Source organism: Neoarius graeffei, chromosome 2 (assembly GCF_027579695.1).
Source record: "Neoarius graeffei isolate fNeoGra1 chromosome 2, fNeoGra1.pri, whole genome shotgun sequence".
NCBI lineage: Eukaryota > Metazoa > Chordata > Actinopteri > Siluriformes > Ariidae > Neoarius > Neoarius graeffei.
In genome coordinates this window covers 69,850,554-69,872,089 of record NC_083570.1, presented here as the reverse complement: position 1 = coordinate 69,872,089, position 21,536 = coordinate 69,850,554, and the positions used below count along the sequence as shown (strand labels likewise).

General features: G+C 40.0%; 1 protein-coding gene across 5 annotated transcripts in view; it reads right to left on the bottom strand.

Annotated features, from left to right (window-relative positions):
* Positions 1 to 21,536, bottom strand: part of scaper (S-phase cyclin A-associated protein in the ER) — a 186,493-nt gene that overhangs the window by 139,537 nt on the left and 25,420 nt on the right. For 2 of the 5 annotated variants that reach the window (XM_060914836.1, XM_060914837.1), the window contains exon 2: positions 9,574 to 9,712. In XM_060914836.1, the coding sequence (XP_060770819.1) occupies positions 9,574 to 9,712 (139 nt within the window). Of the gene's footprint in view, positions 1 to 9,573; positions 9,713 to 10,087; positions 10,185 to 10,354; positions 12,589 to 12,912; positions 13,170 to 13,756; positions 13,802 to 21,536 lie in introns of those variants that run through there. The other 3 variants (XM_060914840.1, XM_060914839.1, XM_060914838.1) reach the window with 3 other exon arrangements.

Sequence of the window (21,536 nt, the reverse complement as noted above, 5' to 3'; positions counted from 1 at the left end):
TTAACATGGAATTACATACTGTAGGTTGTTGACCTTCAAGCATCTGAGTGAGCTGGGGTGGGCAAAAAAAAAAAAAAATTGTATGCCTCCATGAAAGCTTGCCTTTTGTCTGGTCTGTCTGAGAATCAAACACTCATGAACTAGCAGCAAGTTAACTGGCTAGCGTTAGTGATATGATCGATAACTAACGTTCGTTATCGGTTTACCATCTACAGCAAACTACATGATCAATATTATAGATTTAGTAGAGCCAATGTGCGGATGGTGATTGATTTTAAGCCAAGTGTTCTACCTTCATTTAAAAGAAGGATAGCAGTCGGGTGTTTACTACTGACTGGTATGATGTTGCATGCTGAATGACGTTATTAGGAAACAGTCCAGTATTTCCGAGTCGGCAGCTGGACGGTGTCTATAGATGGAGATGCCGTGTTATGAGTATTTAATTGAAAGCAGCATGCATGCATTACAAATTGCCTCATAAGGACAAAAGGCAGAGCTACAAAACTTCAGCTCGGGGTGGAGCTGGAACAACTGCAAACAGAAGCCTGAAATAAACAAAACTAACAAGATGCATTGCACGGCTACACTACAAATCTCAATTTTCAATGATATCTATGTAATGATATGATTATTACAAGTCTATAACCCCTTTTAAACAATACAAATAACTTTAACACATCCCCTAAAGCATGAATATCGACATATGTGATGTTTCTCCTTGTTGCCTGGGATTCTGTGTTACCTGGATATGCGAGACAGTATTCTTCAACTTGTAGGATGAATCATGTCGTGCAACAAGATTGGGTTTTGTTCGTGTTTTTTTGCACTAGTACCACTTTTGAATACTATATTTTTCTTTACACACCAGATTTGTCACACTAAGCCCAACCTAAAATATCAACTTAAATGTACAGTTTGTGATATTAGATGATCATTTCTAATCAGTGCATGTACATAAACTTGACGACCTGTAGGTTACACTCAAAAGTGTCAGCATTTGCACCATCTGCATTAAGCCTCGGTCACAAATGGCCGTACGTGCTCCTACGGCCGGTCTACGTGCAAAAAACGCAAGAAACGCACGGAGGGCGCGCGTGTGACGTGCTGATTTTCGAGCCATAGACTGGTCGCAGACCGGCCACAGAGGTTCTTTGTAGCCTAGGTCACAACCGGATGTACTATTTTTTGGCCGTGTGATTTTTGGCATTTCCCAAATCGCTGCGTTTTTTTTTGTTCGTGGAGAAAGACGCACGTTGGCCGCAAGTTTGTCTTGCAACCTGAAAAAAACGTAAGCGCCTGTAGAGTTTGTTTGACATGACAAAGAACCTCTGCGGCCAGTCTACGGCTCGAAAATCAGCACGTCACACGCGCGCCCTCCGTGCGTTTCACGCACGCCCTCCGTGCGTTTTTTGCACGTAGACCGGCCGTAGGAGCACGTACGGCCGGTTGTGACCGAGGCTTGTCATGTCAAACAAACTCTACGGGCGCTTATGTTTTTTTCAGGCTGCAAGACAAACTTACGGCCAACGTGCGTCTTTCTCCACAAAAAAAAAACACAAAAAAAAACGCAGTGATTTGGGAAACGCCAAAAATCACACGGCCAAAAAAATCGTACGTCCGGTTGTGACCTAGGCTTTACTCGGAGCTTCTGCTTTGATTACTGACTCGGCTCCAATTTGGAGGCATTTTGCATAAAAGGGTCCGCAAATGAATAAACGTGTAGGAAACCTGAACCTAAGCAGCATGTAAATTTACTGAAAACTTGAGTAGGAGGTCTATATGAAAAGGATGAAGGAGTGTATCCAGCCCTGAGAGCGCTTGAGCATGTTTGATGGCATTAAAAGAGTCAAAGATAATTTATATAAAATGTAATTCACCATATATAGTAGTTACACAGTCAGTGGTAATGGTCAGCTGTAGGTAAAGATATCTAACTATCTTTAATAAACAAGATAAGAGCATAAGACCCACAATCCAGTGTGATACTAATAAATGACTAATAATGCAGAGATGTGGGATGAACGATGTACACAAAGAGCACAAAAGAGAAAAGGTAGCATCTAAATCTCAAAAGTGTGACTTCAAAACATTTTCTGATCAAGGAGAAGCTTCTAACGTATGCAAGCTTCATTGCTTATTCAGGACTGCACTCTATTCATACATAGACGTTGGTCAGAATATGCATAAAAGTGTGCTTTTAGATCTTTGCACAATGAAACGCGTGATAAAAGCCCCCTGTGAAGATGATTCAGAAGAAGAGCCAGCGAATCTGGCTCTGACAAATCTGTGCACATGCACATAATATAATCAAAAACCTCAAAACACAAAGTCTGTAACACCAGCAAAGTACAACCCTGATTCCAAAAAAGTTGGGACAAAGTACAAATTGAAAATAAAAACGGAATGCAATAATTTACAAATCTCAAAAACTGATATCGTATTCACAATAGAACATAGACAACATATCAAATGTCGAAAGTGAGACATTTTGAAATTTCATGACAGCAACACATCTCAAAAAAGTTGGGACAGGGGCAATAAGAGGCTGGAAAAGTTAAAGGTACAAAAAAGGAACAGCTGGAGGACCAAATTGCAACTCATTAGGTCAATTGGCAATAGGTCATTAACATGACTGGGTATAAAAAGAGCATCTTGGAGTGGCAGCGGCTCTCAGAAGTAAAGATGGGAAGAGGATCACCAATCCCCCTAATTCTGCGCCGACAAATAGTGGAGCAATATCAGAAAGGAGTTCGACAGTGTAAAATTGCAAAGAGTTTGAACATATCCTCATCTACAGTGCATATCATCATCAAAAGATTCAGAGAATCTGGAAGAATCTCTGTGCGTAAGGGTCAAGGCCGGAAAACCATACTGGGTGCCCGTGATCTTCGGGCCCTTAGACGGCACTGCATCACATACAGGCATGCTTCTGTATTGGAAATCACAAAATGGGCTCAGGAATATTTCCAGAGAACATTATCTGTGAACACAATTCACCATGCCATCCGCCGTTGCCAGCTAAAACTCTATAGTTCAAAGAAGAAGCCGTATCTAAACATGATCCAGAAGCGCAGACGTCTTCTCTGGGCCAAGGCTCATTTAAAATGGACTGTGGCAAAGTGGAAAACTGTTCCGTGGTCAGACAAATCAAAATTTGAAGTTCTTTATGGAAATCAGGGACGCCGTGTCATTCGGACTAAAGAGGAGAAGGACGACCCAAGTTGTTATCAGCGCTCAGTTCAGAAGCCTGCATCTCTGATGCTATGGGGTTGCATTAGTGCATGTGGCATGGGCAGCTTACACATCTGGAAAGACACCATCAATGCTGAAAGGTATATCCAGGTTCTAGAGCAACATATGCTCCCATCCAGACGACGTCTCTTTCAGGGAAGACCTTGCATTTTCCAACATGACAATGCCAAACCACATACTGCATCAATTACAGCATCATGGCTGCGTAGAAGAAGGGTCCGGGTACTGAACTGGCCAGCCTGCAGTCCAGATCTTTCACCCATAGAAAACATTTGGCGCATCATAAAACGGAAGATACGACAAAAAAGACCTAAGACAGTTGAGCAACTAGAACCCTACATTAGACAAGAATGGGTTAACATTCCTATCCCTAAACTTGAGCAACTTGTCTCCTCAGTCCCCAGACGTTTACAGACTGTTGTAAAGAGAAAAGGGGATGTCTCACAGTGGGAAACATGGCCTTGTCCCAACTTTTTTAAGCTGTGTTGTTGTCATGAAATTTAAAAATCACCTAATTTTTCTCTTTAGATGATACATTTTCTCAGTTTAAACATTTGATATGTCATCTATGTTCTATTCTGAATAAAATATGGAATTTTGAAACTTCCACATCATTGCATTCCGTTTTTATTTACAATTTGTACTTTGTCCCAACTTTTTTTGGAATCGGGGTTGTAAAAACATTAGGTCATAATACTACAAAAAACTTGAAGATATTTACACAATACACTATATGCACTTCAGGAATATCTGTGCATTTATGTACAGTGGTATGCAAAAGTTTGGGCACCCCTGGTCAAAATTGCTGTTACTGTGAACAGTTAAGCAAGTTGAAGATGAAATGATCTCCAAAAGGCATAAAGTTAAAGATGACTCATTCCCTTTATATTTTAAGCAAAAACATTTTTTTTTTAATTTTCATCTTTTACATTTTCTAAATTACAAAAAAAGGAAAAGGGCCCAAAGCAAAAAAAAAAGGTTTGGGCACCCTGCATGGTTAGTACCTAGTAGCACCCCCTTTGGCAAGTATCACAGCTTGTAAACACTTTTTGTAGCCAGCTAATAATCTTTCAGTTCTTACCTGGGGGATTTTCACACATTCGTCCTTGCAAAAGGCTTCCAGTTCTACAAGTTTCTTGGGCTGTCTTGCATGCACTGCTCTTTTGAGATCTATCCACAGATTTTCAATGATGTTTAGGTCAGGGGACTGTGAGGGCCAGGGCAAAACCTTCAGCTTGGGCCTCTTGAGGTATTCCATTGTAGATTTTGAGGTGTGTTTTGGATCATCGTCTTATTGTAGGACCCATCCTCTTTTTAACTTCAACTTTTTTACAGATGGTGTGATGTTTGCTTCCAGAGTTTGCTGGTATTTATTTGAATCCATGCTTCCCTCGACCAATGAAATGTGCCCTGTGCCACTGGCTGCAACACAACCCCAAAGCAGGATTGACCAACACCCATGCTTCAGAGTTGGAGAGGTGTTCTTTTCCTGGAAGTTGGCACCCTTTTTTCTCCAAACATACCTTTGCACATTGTGGCCAAAAAGTTCTATTTTGATTTCATCAGTCCACAGGACTTGTTTCCAAAATGCATCAGGCTTATTTAGATGTTCATTTGCAAACTTCAGAAGCTGAATTTTGTGGCTAGGATGCAGGAACGGTTTTCTTCTGATGACTCTTCCATGAAGGTCATATTTGTTCAGGTGTCACTGCATAGTAGAACAGTGCACCACCACTCCAGGGTCTGCTAAATCTTTCTGAAGGTCTTTTGCAGTCAAACAGGGGTTTTTATTTGCCTTTCTAGCAATCCAACGGGCAGTTCTTTCAGAAAGTTTTCTTCATCTTCCAGACCTCACCTTGATCTCCACTGTTTGTTAACTGCCATTTCTTAATAATATTACGATCTGAGGAAACAGCTACCTGAAAACACTTTGCTACGTTCTTGTAGCCTTCTCCTGCTTTGTGAGCATCAATTACTTTATTATTCAGAATGCGAGGGAGTTGCTTAGAAGAGCCCATGGCTGTTGATTTTAGGGACAAGTTTGAGGAGTCAGAGGATTTATACAGCTTTGAAATCTGCATCATCTGACCTTTCCTAACGAAGAATTTGAACAAGCCTTAGCTCAATAAGCTAATTAAGGTCTGGAACCTTGGTAAAAGTTACCTGAGAACTCAAATGTATTGGGGTGCCCAAACTTTAACATGGTGTTGCTTTTCTTTTTTCACTCTCCAATTGTACAAAACAAAAATAATACACAAATCTTGCAGAAAACACTGAAATGTCTCGTCTTTACCTTTATGCCTTTTGGTGATCAGTTCATCTGCTGCTCACTTAACTATTCACAGTAAGAGACATTTTCAGTCAGGGTGCCCAAACTTGTGCATACCACTGTAAGTATCCAAATCAGCCAATCGCCTAGTATCACGGCACTGTATACAGCTGTATAGATCCAGGTCAAGAGCTTCAATTAATGCTGATGTCACAAATCAGAATGGGGGGAAAAAAAACATGATCTCGGGAAATATGATTGCAGCAACAGATGGATTGGTTTGCGCAAGTATTCACCCTAGAGTTTACACAGAAAGGTGAGAAAAACAAACAGCACCCAGTGATCAGCTGACGGGAAAGCTATGGTAACTGCTCTTCAACTGTAGTGAGTCGAGAAGCATCACAGGACACAAAATGTTTTGCTTGAGGCAGAAGCACAAGTCCGCATCAGGTTCTACTCGTGACAGCCAAGAACAAGAACCTGAGGCGACAGTGGACAGGGTTGTTGCACCATTTCAAAAGTAAAATCCAATGCCTTTTAAGACCACCAAAAATGTTGAAACTATTCAGACACAGACATTAACACAGCCCTACTACCACTAACGTTAACTGCCACTGTATAGCGCTGGTGCTTTTGAGCTCTCATGTGGGATTCAATGGCTTTCACCCCCATAGTCCCTAAGGTGATGGTCTTTCCGCATACACTGCGCCTTGCCTCGTAGTCTCCTGCTGGCTCCAACCAACTCCAAAATCTATCCCCTGCCAACCATTTCTTGCTAAATTTGTAACGCCCCATCTTACTGCATTTAGCAACTGCGATGGCTTACTGTCTATGGAAGTCACACAACAGAACTTCATCGCTAGCAGACGTAAACGCAACATAAAACTTCTATTAAAAAGGTGGAGTATCTCACTGTCTAATACTAAAGTTAATCTAACAAACACACACTATTCGACGTTTTATGGTAGGCCGCTGTAGGTGACAATTCCCCCCCCAATCAGCCTTCAATACATCTGCAAATTTAATATCTTACAACAAATTTACAGTGAATTTAAGACCATTTATGACCTTATCTTGCCCATTTTAAGACTTTTTAAGGAGCTGCGGGAACCCTGCTGGGCACGGGCTTTCCAAAACTGGACAGCTGAAGACTGGACCAGTGTCACCCACCACTTCAAAGTCCTGATGATAACATTATTCCCCCGGATCTAAACATTAACAGAGGCTCTTGATCTGTATGTGCAGGATTTTATGCATTGTGCTGCTGCCACACGATTTGCATTAATGGTTCTTATACAGAAAAAAAAAAAAGACCAGTGAGTATATTGCATAAAATAGCATATAGTACGTTCTAACAGTGAGGAGAGTAGCTTAAAACACAAATAAGTGAAAGTTGTTGGACTGAAAGATATTCAAGTTACTTTTACAAAAAAATAATAATTTAACATGAAAAAGGAAGACGAAAGCAAATGGTATACAAAAAAAAAAAAAAAGATATATATATATATATATATATATATATTTTCTATCCACATTCACTGGATATTAGCAGTTGCACACTCTGATTGGCTACTCTACTACTAGGCTATCAGCTCATATACCATGAGTAGAACAAAATGGAGGCGTGTTGCTGCACCAACCGAGGACGAAATAAAAACTCTACTCGAAAACAAACCCCCCAAAATACAAATAAAACTATGTGATAAGAACATATATATTTTTTATTTTTCAAGAATTATTATTATTACAGCATTTTTTACAAATTGCTACTGTCATTTTGCCGGTTTATTTACATTCTAAGCAGAAATTATTTTGTCTGATGTTTAGTACCAAATTTTTATTTATAGAATTTGCAAAAAATAAAAATACGTCGTTTCTCAAAACCCAGTGAATGTGGATAAGTTATTCCACTCAATCTCATCATGCATGGCTTATAGCAGACACGGCACTACGCGTCTTGTGGGCGATCAGTTCATGTACGACTCAGTTTCGTGGAATAATGGTTAGATTTTTTCACCATCCAGTCAGCTGCATATAACAGTCACAATGATGTAAGACAGTGTTAAAGTGCTACTGATATTCATATTCTAAGTCATCATATTATGGACCCAGCCCTAATGTACAACACATTTGCTTTGCAAACGAAGTCTACAGTGTTGCTTGAAAGTTTGTGAACCCCTTAGAATTTTCTATATTTCTGCATAAATATGACCTAAAACATCATCAGATTTTCACACAAGTCCTAAAAGTAGATAAAGAGAACCCAGTTAAACAAATGAGACAAAAATATTATATTTGGTCATTTATTTATTGAGGAAAATGATCCAATATTACATATCTGTGAGTGGCAAAAGTATGTGAACCTTTGCTTTCAGTATCTGGTGTGACCCCCTTGTGCAGCAATAACTGCAACTAAACGTTTCCGGTAACTGTTGATCAGTCCTGCACACCGGCTTGGAGGAATTTTAGCCCATTCCTCCGTACAGAACAGCTTCAACTCTGGGATGTTGGTGGGTTTCCTCACATGAACTGCTCGCTTCAGGTCCTTCGACAACATTTTGATTGGATTAAGGTCAGGACTTTGACTTGGCCATTCCAAAACATTCACTTTATTCTTCTTTAACCATTCTTTGGTAGAACGACTTGTGTGCTTAGGGTCGTTGTCTTGCTGCATGACCCACCTTCTCTTGAGATTCAGTTCATGGACAGATGTCCTGACATTTTCCTTTAGAATTCGCTGGTAATATATAGATTTAGGCACTGCCTAAAAGCGGAGCTCCCATCTGTTTCTGGGTTGTAGAATTTTCTTACATCATAGCCAGTCTCTTTTGTTTTATTTCTTTACTGGCTAGCACTGGCCACAAGGCGGTGTGTATGACTGGTGGTACGGTACACGTACAAAAAAAAAAAAAAAAAAACACGACTCGATGGGTTTACCATTTTTTCTTAGGTATGGTGCTCCGCTATAATTCAGAATTCATTGTTCCATCAACGATGGCAAGTCGTCCTGGCCCAGATGCAGCAAAACAGGCCCAAACCATGATACTACCACATTTCACAGATGGGATAAGGTTCTTAGGCTGGAATGCAGTGTTTTCCTTTCTACAAACATAACACTTCTCATTTAAACCAAAAAGTTCCATTTTGTTTTTATCCGTCCACAAAATATTTTTCCAATAGCCTTCTGGCTTGTCCACGTGATCTTCAGCAAACTGCAGACAAGCAGCAATGTTCTTTTTGGAGAGCAGTGGCTTTCTCCTTGCAACCCTGCCATGCACACCATTGTTGTTCAGTGTTCTCTTGATGGTGGGCTCATGAACATTCACATTAGCCAATATGAGAGAGGCCTTCAGTTGCTTAGAAGTTACCCTGGGGTCTTTGTGACCTCGCCCACTGTTACACGCCTTGCTCTTGGAGTGATCTTTGTTGGTCGACCACTCCTGGGGAGGGTAACAATGGTCTTGAATTTCCTCCATTTGTACACAATCTGTCTGACTGTGGATTGGTGGAGTCCAAACTCTTTAGAGATGGTTTTGTAACCTTTTCCAGCCTGATGAGCATCAACAACGCTTTTTTTGAGGTCCTCAGAAATCTCCTTTGTTCGTGCCATGATACACTTCCACAAACGTGTTGTGAAGATCAGACTTTGATAGATCCCTGTTCTTTAAATAAAACAGGGTGCCCACTCACACCTGATTGTCATCCCATTGACTGAAAACACCTGACTCTAATTTCACCTTCAAATTAACTGCTAATCCTCGAGGTTCACATACTTTTGCCACTCACAGATATGTAATATTGGATCATTTTCCTCAACAAATAAATGACCGAGTATAATATTTTTGTCTCATTTGTTTAACTGGGTTCTCTTTATCTACTTTTAGGACTTATATGAAAATCTGATGATGTTTTAGGTCATATTTATGCAGAAATATAGAAAATTCTAAAGGGTTCACAAACTTTCAAGCACCACTGTATAGAAGTGGAAGCAGTTCAGCAGGTAATCTTGGTTACTATTCTGTGTACATCATGTGCTTTGCCTGAGAATATACCGTTTGTGTATGTGTATTTGCTCTCCTCTTCCTTGTTCTCTAGAGGCACACTCCAGGCAATGAGGTTGCGAGCAGCGCGTCCTTCCTCCGCTACAATCTTCCTCACCTTGTCATGGCTGTTGGAGCGCTGGAAGGAGGCCTACAAAACAACAACATTGAAATTAAAACGTTAGCAATAATTTGACAGTGTTTCCCCCGAGTTGACTGGTTGGCGGGATGAGGATGGTCACCTGCAGGACCCCTCCCCACGGCTCCTATTACAGAGCATTTGGACCTGAACAAACAGTTAAAGGGGTCATATTTAAGTCTTCACATTTATTTTGGAACAATGTTTTGGGAATATCTTGGAGGAAAGTTTATCCCTCCAGTACAGTTCCACAGACTTGACAAAGAGCGCCAAAGATATTCTGGAGACTCATGGTGGCCTGACGACTAAGACACTTCATTTTGGCTGTGTCACCCATCTGTCCCACAGCCTCTTATACCTTATTGCTTGATTCTGTAATTCGCTCACCTCTCCACTTTCTACATGCTGTCCCTGCTTCCTGCCCATCACCTGGGGCAGCTGTCCCTGCTTCCTGCCCATCACCCAGGGCAGCTGTTCCTGCTCTCTGCCAAGTTACAGACAAGAAATTATAAATATTTTCATGAATGAAAATGTTATACTGTAGTGATTCAGAGATTAAAATGGCATATGAACCATTTATAGTTATAACGTATTTACAATTCTAATTAGAAAGTTGGAGAGCTTATTTCTTTTTGCTGTAATTTTTTCACTCACCTCTCCACTGCCCATCACTACTTTGATTTATGTGCTGAGTGAAGTACAGTAGTAGACTGACTGTGTTCGTTTGTAACATGTAAAGTAATTTTCTATGGCAAGCTAACTTGATGTTTACAAAGTGATATCATATTCCAACATGATCTCACTAGGAGTATTCATAACTTATCAGCTAACTTAATACCAGCACGTCAGCGACACAGTAGCTCACACGGCTGTACCATGAGAAACCAGACTCATTTATAATTAGCTAAATTGCTCTTTATGAGAACAACAATTTGATCTTCCAAACAAAAACAATCAGAATCAAAATCCATTGAAAACTCATGGAGGAGTAGCAATCTTTGTGAACTGTGGACAGACAACAGGTAATGGTAGTACCTCACCGGCCTATGGCCATGTGAGCCACTCACACTTTATTTATATATTTAAAAAAAAATTCCTATGTCCTCCATCTTTTGCCGCTTGGGGGGTTCTGACATTGTTCAAATTGAATCATTTTTGAGCGCACGAGAGGAGAGTGAATCGGATAGGAAACCAACAGCTTGAGCGGGGGATGTTTCTGCATGGTCTTAGTGCCTGCGCACTCTCCTGTTTTTGAGTAGGCGCTCTTTCCACGTGGTCCTAATGCCTGCACTCATTTGTTTTTTTTCCCTCCCCCTGGAACCTTAAAGTGTATATCACGGGTAAATTCAGGAGCAAGATCAACGTAATTCTCCTATATTAAACTTTGGTCAAATATCTGTCACATTTTGCGCATTTTTTTTTTACCTTGCGCAATACCAGAAAAACTCAGTTGAAATCAAGCCTTTTGAGGCGAATTGGTCCGCCTCTGAAAAAAATTGGCATTTGGATTTCCCGGCAAACACTGATTTTCGTGACGTCACGTGCGGGACGCCTCCCTCTGAATCCTACGCCAGCGCTGGTTTGTTTATGAGAAAACGACCTGGTGGTTTTCTGCAAATTTCTTCAACGTTATCACGCAATTATTAAAATGGTTAACAGATGTATCGTAGGAGGGTGTAGCAACACCAATCTTGACGGGATTAGCACTCATCGTTTCCCAAAAGACCGGAAAATGAGAGAGAAATGGGAGCGCTTGGTCTACACATGCTGTGCACTGAAACCGTGCAAAGCTCTCACAGCCTGCTGGCGCTTCCGCAGGTGACGTCATGAATCTGGCTCCAGACTCCCTTGGGATTTTTCCAGATGCGTTTTGTTATTTATTTTTTTCTGCTGTAGACAGATGGCCTTGTGCAAAATTACCCTTCTGGATGAGTGTGTAAAGGGACATACTTTCATATACTGTTTCAAAAAAAAAAAAAAGAATTTGGTCCAGGATATGCACTTTAAACTGTGTGTTTTTGTATCCCTCCTCCAATATAACGATAGGGGAAACACTGCATACACAGATCTATTCAAATCTCACACACTCTAAAACGTAAAAGGATAAAAGGTACAGCAAGATCTTGGCCAGTGCAGCATGTACATCATTTTTAAAATCAATTAAGTTCTTGTCACATAAAACTATTTCTGCTGTTGATATGCTTGTGTTATGGTTTCAGTGTTGTAATACACTCATGGTGTATCAGTGCACTGCTGACCTTTTCAAAATAACAACTGAAAACACTTTTCGGTCCATGTGTTCCTTTTACTCAACAGTATTTTTTATATCGCTTAAGATTCTGAGCGGCTTTAGCTCCTTAAACAGACACTGATCTTTCCATATCTAAAGAAAAAAAAAATCACAAATTCCTACAATTAAGTATTGGTAATCTCTTAAGATTATACAAACCAAACATTTCATGTAGCAGTAATGTCAAGTTATAGGAACAGGTCATGAGCTACAATTTTTGGTTCAACAGTTGTTCTAGCTTTAATGAATAAAGTCTGATCTGACTTTTATATGCAGGATGGTGTTCTCATGGTAATGATATAGGTTAATAAATTACAAGCAAAATTTCAGAGTCTAAAGACTAAGTTGAAACTTTATATCCTCTCAAGAAGAAAATTCTGGGTCAGAGTATTTCAGATAAACCTACACTGACAACCCATTCTCAATTAGGCTTCCCATGTGTGTGCGTTTTCTTTTTCATCACAGGTTCTGATCAAGCACAGAAAGTGTCACCATGCTCATCTTTCTGCACCACAGCCTTGCTAAAGCAAGAAAATATAACAACTGAAACATGGGATGGGATTCAACCTTTTTTTTCCCCCTTTTTGTTCAAATCATACAAAGGATAAAGCCTTCAGAAATCTTGAGGGGGGGGGGGGGGGGGGGGGACACCTACTGTTTATAAAGAACACAAATTTAATATTAATGTGCCATTGTTAATATTAGTATACACCTGAAAGTGCAGCTGTTTTATATTTCTGCATACATTTTCCCTGGGCTACAATTCAAATCACAGGATTATACTAACACACTTCTAATTTCTAATCTGATTATACTAATCACACTTCTAACAGGGATTTGAACCCGCCACATAACCCAGCGCTGATAATAAAAACAGATTTAAAACAAAATGCGTCATGACGTAGCAAAGAACTATAATCACTGATCTGCTGAAAATGTCTGGAAGGAGGAGAAGTTTTCCTGCAGGGTTCCCGCTGGGGCTGGTCACTGACCAACATCAGTGACAAAAAGAAAAAATTAGTCGACACAGTGCGAATATATGAATCATCATGAGTCATCTTCTACAGAACTGTCTTGCTGAAATGCAGCCCCAGTGAACACACACACTTTAGGAAGCCAGAGTGTAAACAATGAGCGCGTGCTTGTGACCAATACAAATCGACAACACGTAATGACGACATGAGCGCAAAGCTTTTGACCAATCACAGTGCGTCTCCATCAGCCTGGTGTGGTGATGTCATTTTCTCTGCATGAACCAAACAATGGCGCAGTCTAAACTGAGGAAGTATTTTTGGGCTTCTTCAAGCACTGAGGATGATTTAAGGGCTGAAACAGGCCTGGTGGAGGCACACTCAGAGCCCCGACCGTCCCCGAGCGCAGGCAGGAATACAGGGGTCGGGTTAAACAAACTCAAGTGAAAGTGCTGTCAGCTGGCGAGCGACCTAACAGAGCTCCGTTTCAGGGCTACAACCCCCAGGGCTTCACCCTCAAAAAACAGATTAATAGAAAACCACTAACTTGGATGTCATCTGGGATTTTGAATGTTGTAATATAATAATGCAAGTTAGAACTGGTGTCTCTGTGACCCTAAAGGAGAGAGATGTGAGTGAGAAATATATACATATAATATTTACCAGCTTAAGGTCGGTCTGTATAGTGAAATACCGTGACCGAGGTCTTGAAAGTATTCAAGGCCGAGGTCACGGTATTTCACCATATGAACAGACCTTAAGCTGGTAAATAATATATGTATTTTTTTTCTTTACCAAATTCTAACAGAAAACGAGAGCGCCTGAAAGGGAAAATCGAGCCGAGGCGCCATTTTGAATCCTCATTCACGGCTGTAATACAAATTGCTTCCTCCTCGGTATACAAGTGCACTTCCATGGCAGGAAAACAACTACATTTTGCCGCCTATGTAGTGCCCTATTTATACAAATAGGAGTCATTCAGGATTCAGCCATGTTTTTGCTCGACCAAAGTTATCCAGTATTATGACCTTTACATTGCATAAATAAAGCCATTTGGTGAAACTTTGAAGAAAAGATTGTACTGGTTTAAAGGTTTTACCTAATATTATATTACTTATTTGGATAACATGGTCCAAAATGGGCCTCATTAACTAATGAGATCAAACGGTTAGCAAGTTACAGGTTTTAGCTTTCTCTTGAAATGTTCTCTTTTATTTCTTCTTCCTCAGGGTAGTAAAACTCGCTTTCGCTGTGAACACTGTCCTTATCGCTATCCATGCTGTAAAATTAATGCTATTCTCCTGAGAAATAATATATTTATTTTTTTCTTTACCAAATTCTAACAGAAAACGAGAGCGCCCGAAAGGGGAAACCGAGCCGAGGCGCCATTTTGAATCCTCATTCACGGCTGTAATGCAAATTGCTTCCTCCTCGGTATACAAGTGCACTTCCATGGCAGGAAAACAAATACATTTTGCCGCCTATGTAGTGCCCTATTTATACAAATAGGAGTCATTCAGGATTCAGCCATGTTTTTGCTCACCGTTAGCAACAGTTAGAGGTTTTTAGCTTTCTCCTGAAATATCTTATTTTTATTTCTTCTTCCTCAGGGCAGTAAAACTCGCTTTCGCTGTGAAAATTGTCCTTATCGCTATCCATGCTGTAAAATTAATACTATTCTTCTGAGAAATTCTGGCAAAAATTTATAAGGTTTTTGATAATCTTATAAATAAAGCTTAAAAGATAAATGTTGACAAAAATTGCTACTATGTTTGTTGTTGTGAATGAGCGAGTCGCCAGAGGTCCGTAACCGGGGGCCGTACCGTAGGATACAGACCCGCTCGCCAGCCAATCAGAGCGCAGGATTTGACGGAAACCGGACCGCGAAAAAAATGGATGTTTTTATTAAACTGATGATTAATTTTACTAGTGACATTAAGTCAATTGACACGTGCCTCAGTTTCCTGAGACATTATGGGTGTTTATAATAGAGACAGAAACTGAAGTGAACGACATGCATGTTAAAGAGCAGTGTAAAAATCACTAATGAAGACCTGTGAATGTGTGAGCGATGATAACATTACCTTGTAAAGTTAGATGTAACCTCGCCAACCTACGGATGCTAATCTCCTTAAAAATACCCACAAGCCCCAGGAAAACTGGACTGAGCCCCCGGTCTGTTCAACAGCTGGAACAGAAACGGCCCTGGGAGAACTAACGCATGATGGAAAACACGGGGTCATTCAGAATCAGTTTTTAAAGAATGATTCTGTGTTCGGTTTGTGAATCGAATCCAGATTCCTTCAGTGTTGTTTGGTCCCAGATTCTTCTCGACTCTGTTCAACTGTAAATCCAGTTTTGTGTTGAAGTAAAGGCTAAAGGGAGTCCTGATACCTCTTTTGAATAATTCTATGCTAAATTAACCTGAAATAAGCTCAAACTAAAGAGGTTTATTTTATCTCGATGGTGCACAGGGCGCCCAAAATCAGGGCTCTCTTTTTTGATGCTGGAGTGGAGCCCAAATCTTATATGTAATGGAGCTCCATCTGTATAAATATTTGAGTTGTGCCAGTTAGACTGGTATTAAGTCCACTTTGATAAATCAGTAACTAAGACAAAGAATACAGACTAAGAAAAAAGTGAAGAATACTTCGACTTATTTATTTTTCAAGGAAAAAAGTAGAGAATATTTTTCAGAACCCTGTTCCTGAACAATTAATGAAGAACATTTGGAATCTTCCAGCGTCAGCACTCATCAAGTTCTCCGCCACAATACGGTTTTCATGATCAACACAGTTTTTTTGCACTTTTTGGTTTCTGGGTACCATGAAAAGCTGTTATAATGCAAGTGATAAAAATAACTAACTTGTTTCACCAATGTTCAGCAACATTAAATAACTATAAATGTGTTGTTCGTTAATAAATGTAAAACATGTACATATAAATATATACAAAAAGTTCTAAGACGGGCAGCACGGTAGTGTAGTGGTTAGCGCTGTCGCCTCACAGCAAGAAGGTCCGGGTTCGAGCCCCGTGGCCGGCGAGGGCCTTTCTGTGTGCAGTTTGCATGTTCTCCCCGTGTCTGCGTGGGTTTCCTCCGGGTGCTCCGGTTTCCCCCACAGTCCAAAGACATGCAGGTTAGGTTACCTGGTGACTCTAAATTGACCGTAGGTGTGAATGTGATTGGTTGTCTGTGTCTATGTGTCAGCCCTGTGATGACCTGGCGACTTGTCCAGGGTGTACCCCGCCTTTCGCCCGTAGTCAGCTGGGATAGGCTCCAGCTTGCCTGCGACCCTGTAGGACAGGATAAAGCGGCTACAGATAATGAGATGAGAAGTTCTAAGATGAATTGAAAAAATATTTATGAAAATAACAAAAGCTATTTCTCGACATATCCTCCATTTAAGTCTGAACACTTCTGCAAGCGGTGTTTCCATCAGAGAATTCCTTCTTTGTAGAATTCTGGGGGATGCCTTTCACACCGTTTGAAATTACAACATCTGTCTTAGAACTTTTTAAATTCCCCTTGTATATTGATCAGCAAATTTCTGGAGTACAACAGGAATAAAACATTTCGGATGTTAGGGGTGGCAAAAAAAAAAACCACAATACTTGTTTGTGTGTGTATGTATATATATATATATATATATATATATATATATATATATATATATATATATATATATATTTTTTTTTTTTTTTTTTTTTTTTTACAAATACACAATACTACGATAGACAGTACTATGCAAAAAAGTCTTGAGCACCCTATATTTTTTAGTACAAACCATTATAGATTTTTATTGCATTACTTCTACATTATCAAGTCAGTACAAAAAACACTTTAGATTTCCAAACATTTCATTTTGTGCTGGAAAACTAATGATACAGAATAAATGTCTGTATGTCAGTAAAGAAAGCAGCATATTACAGACGAGAGACTTTTCAGAATGAAGGCTGCTGGGTTTTGCTGTGAAAATAAGAAGTGAGTGCGACAGTCAAAGTGTCCAGAAGAACTGGGGCTAGTTCTGCAAGATGCTCAGTAAAATCTACAGCTCAGTTCCTTATAAAACTCCACTCACTGTACCGGAGACTACTTTTTTTTTTTTTAAAGCAAAGGGCTGTCATTCCAAATACCGACTCCATTTCATTTATTATGGCTGTAGCTACTACCGTCATTGTGTTGTAAGAACGAGTGTAACAGCAGTGCACTGCGCATACAGGTGTTCCTATTAAAAAGACCAGTGAGTGTATACAGTTTGGTTCACCATTGGAAATAAATGGACGAGACTAAAGAAAATCGCTTTCAGACATGTTTATGCTTATTACAGAGGGAAAGTGCGTTCCTATTTTAAAATCTACTCCAGGTTGTCCCCCTTTCCTCGCCTTCTTCAGCCAGTGGACCCATGTGTGATGTTGATGTGATGCACTTCCGAGTTGTCAAAAAGAGTATTGAGACCGCTGAGCTCTAGCGCCGGGCCTTTTCCGGGAAATAAGAGTTTTGGTCAAGGTGATACCGTGTGTATGTCAACCTCAGTTCAGAGGTTTCAGTTTCAAAAAGTGCAAGAGGTAAGAGTAGAATAATGTAAAAGTACAGACACTTGGTATATTTACTTTTGTGATTTTTAAATTGTTCGTGTTTGGATTACGTTTCATTTTGTGGCTACTGCCTCAGAGTAAATAAATATGCTATATTTACTGTATGGACATGGTATTAGAATTTTTTTAATTTATAAGCAGTAGCCACATGTATCCATAGGGTACCCATTTTTACTGCTCTTTATAGCATTTTTTAAATGTACAAACATCTAACTTAATTATTTTTGAAGGCAGCTTTGCTTAACAGCATTTCTCTGCATTTACCCAAGACCTTTGCACAGTACTGCAGGTCTACAGGCTTACTAACAAACCAGCAGCAAAACAGTGACGTTGCATTTAAAAAACTGAGGCAAGTCACTGAAAGGGAGGAAAGACATTTATAAATACACACACGTGTGTGTGTGTGTGTGTGTGTGTGTGTGTGTGTGTATATATATATACACACACACACACACACACACACTATATTTTATATATATATATTAAAAATATACACATACATATACATTTTATATATATATATATATATATATATATATATATATATATATATATATATATATATATATATATATATATGCGCGTGTCTGTATGTCTCATATCTGTAGCCGCTTTATCCTGTTCTACAGGGTCGCAGGCGAGCTGGAGCCTATCCCAGCTGACTACGGGCGAAAGGCGGGGTACACCCTGGACAAGTCGCCAGGTCATCACAGGGCTGACACATAGACACAGACAACCATTCACACTCACATTCACACCTACGGTCAATTTAGAGTCACCAGTTAACCTAACCTGCATGTCTTTGGACTGTGGGGGAAACCGGAGCACCCAGAGGAAACCCACGCGGACACGGGGAGAACATAAAAATTCCACACAGAAAGGCCCTCGCCGGCCACGGGGCTCGAACCCGGACCTTCTTGCTGTGAGGCGACAGTGCTAACCACTACACCACCGTGCCGCCCTGTGTGTGTGTGTGTGTGTGTTATGTTTTATATATATATATATATATATATATATATATATATATATATATATATATATATATATATATATATATATATGAGTGATTCCATGCTTATGGGTACTGAAATGGGGACATGAACTTATTTTAAAAATTCACCTAAACCATTTCTTTTTTTACCATCAGGTCACAAAACATGTAATCTTTAATGAATGAGATGTTAAAAGATAACTAATTTTCTGAGATGTAATAAAAACATTTATATGCCAAAGTCAGAACGTAACAGAAGTGTTGTGGACATATATATTCTCAATTTTAACAATGTAGAATTACTTTTTGAAACATAGGAAGGTAATGTTTTAGCAAATATAATTAATAAACATGTGTAGTAGAATAAACGTACACATTCTTTCAATAAGATTAACATGGTATATAGCTAGATTGTAATTAATTTGTAACAGACGCGAGATGGACAATCGTAACAGAAGTAATGGAACAGACATCATTTTGGAACTCATAGGCTTGACTTTGGCATATAAATGTTATTACATCTCAGAAAATTAAAGTTATCTTTTAACATATCATTCATTAAAGATTACATGTTTTGTGACCTGATGGTAAAAAAAGAAATGGTTTTAGGTGAATAAGTTCATGTCCCCATTTCAGTACCCATAAGCGTGGAATCATACATACATATATATATATATATATGTGTGTGTGTGTGTGTGTGTGTGTGTGTGAATATATATATCATAGTGTCTTCTGAAATGGCTGATCATGAGATCAACATTCATAGGTTCTACTGTCCAGACTTACTTCAGGACATGTTGCTGTTGAGAAATAAATCAACGTCAAGGTAGTAACCATCCTGGTATTGTTCATTTTCCTGTAACAGCATGCACAGTCATGTTATACACCTTAATTAATCACGCTCACATCGCCAATCACCCAATTCTGCAAAACCTCCATCCAGACATCAGATCGAGCACTTTGTGGTGGAAACATTGCTCTGAGAGTCACAGTGTCGCAATATACAGTACCAGTTAAAAGTTTGGACGCCCTTACTCATTCAATAGGGTTTTTTTTTTTTGCATTTTCTAAATTGTAGAACGCCACTGAAGACATCAAAACTATGAGACGTGGAATTATGTGGTAAAGAAAAAATAAGTGTGTCATATTTTAGATTCTTCAAAGTAGCCAGCGTTTACCTTGATGATGCTTTGCACACTACTGGCATTATCTTAACCAGCTTCATGAGGTAGGTCACCTGGAATGCTTTTCAATTAACAGGTATGCCCTGTCAAAAGTCAACCGCGAGTTAGCTTAGTGTGTCCGCCTCTTGACCGGGAGATATTGTGAGTTCTACTCGTGGTTGGGTCATACCAAAGACCATCATAAAAATGGTACTTGCTGCCATCTGGCAAGGCACGCTGCAATACAGATGCAAGTAGGGAAGTCAAACTCTCGCAGTTACCAGAAGACTAGCCCCCCCCACTGTAACCCTAGCTGTATAGGCAAGAGGCCGACAGAAACAGAGATCGGCGCCGTTCGTACTGGGACAGGAGACTGCCTGGAAAGACCAGACTCTGGTGTGAAAGGGACTGACTCGTCAAAAGTTAATTCGTGCAATTTCTTGCCTTCTTAATGTGTTTGAGATCAAAGAGTAAATAAACAATAAATACAGTAATACCCTGTCCACACTAGGGATTTTGTACCGATGTATGAAAGTAGTTTCATACCGCAACACGTGTCCACACTAGCAACTATACCGGTACTGTAGCGGTATAACTGTATCGGTACGAAACCCACAAATGTATGGGTTTCGTATCGGTACAGTAGCGCTTCGCTGTAGTGTGGACAGATGAAGCGGCTCTGTATCGATACAAATATAATGAGCATGCGAAAACAAAATGACCGTGGAGCTACATGGAGCAAAGAAAGGGGGGAGAAAGGGAGAGGAAGAGAAGGAAAAAGGGAGAAAGTGAGGGGGGAGAAAGGGAGATTCGTTTTCTTTGTTTCTTTCTCAACTGCCTCACGTGTTTTGTACGATTCGACTGAATAAATGACCACCAGAAATACAGACTGTACATTGACAACAAAAAGCACACACACGTTGTTTCATCCGCCATATTCTCGGAAGAAAGTTACTCGGTAACCACGGAAACATTTCGCGCACGCGCATTTCAACTACCGTGAAAGAAAACCGCAAACATTTCTCGCTAGTGTGAACAGATGCACTAAACTGTACCGGTATACTTTGTATCGATACAGTTATACCACTATCGTACCAGTATTGAGGTATTTCACTCACGTGACTAAGTCATGTGATGCTGCCATTTTGGACGTCACGGCTCGAATCAGTTTGAATGCGAGGAAGGCGACAAACGAAAAACATAAAAGAAAAAGGAGCGAGATGCAGAAAACATCTTCACTATCCAGCGACGTAGGGCATTTACAGGGCGAGCAGAGGGAGAGGTATTTGCAAAAATTGAGGTTAGCAGGCTTAGAGAACGACGTTTACCTGCTTCCACCAGGACTGTTCACTGACAGCTAAGATTTGTTCACATTTTAATTTACTTTCGGTCCTCAGGATAAACAAAATGTTATACAATTTCATTGAAATAACTTCTTAGTCTGTTGAGACATGGCCCGTTATAAGTTTTTCCTTTACTGTATTTACTAGTTTACTGAGCGCGCTCCGGGGCTGGCCGGCGCTAGCTAGCGCTCCGGGGCTGGCCGGCTCAGTAAACTAGTAAATACAGTAAAGGAAAAACTTGAGACTGAAAGGTTTTAACAGTCATCCAAATGACTGAACGTAAACGTTGCTACAGCAACATACTAGGTACTATGATGTTGACATTAGCTAGCTTGCCGTCCAAAATGGCAGACACCGGGGCGTCACGTGACCCTGTGACGTCAGGTGAAATACCTCAATAAGTGTGAACACAGCATAAATAGCCCTATTCCACAACTGTAGTAATCCATATTATGTCAAGAACCGCTCAACTAAGTAAAGAG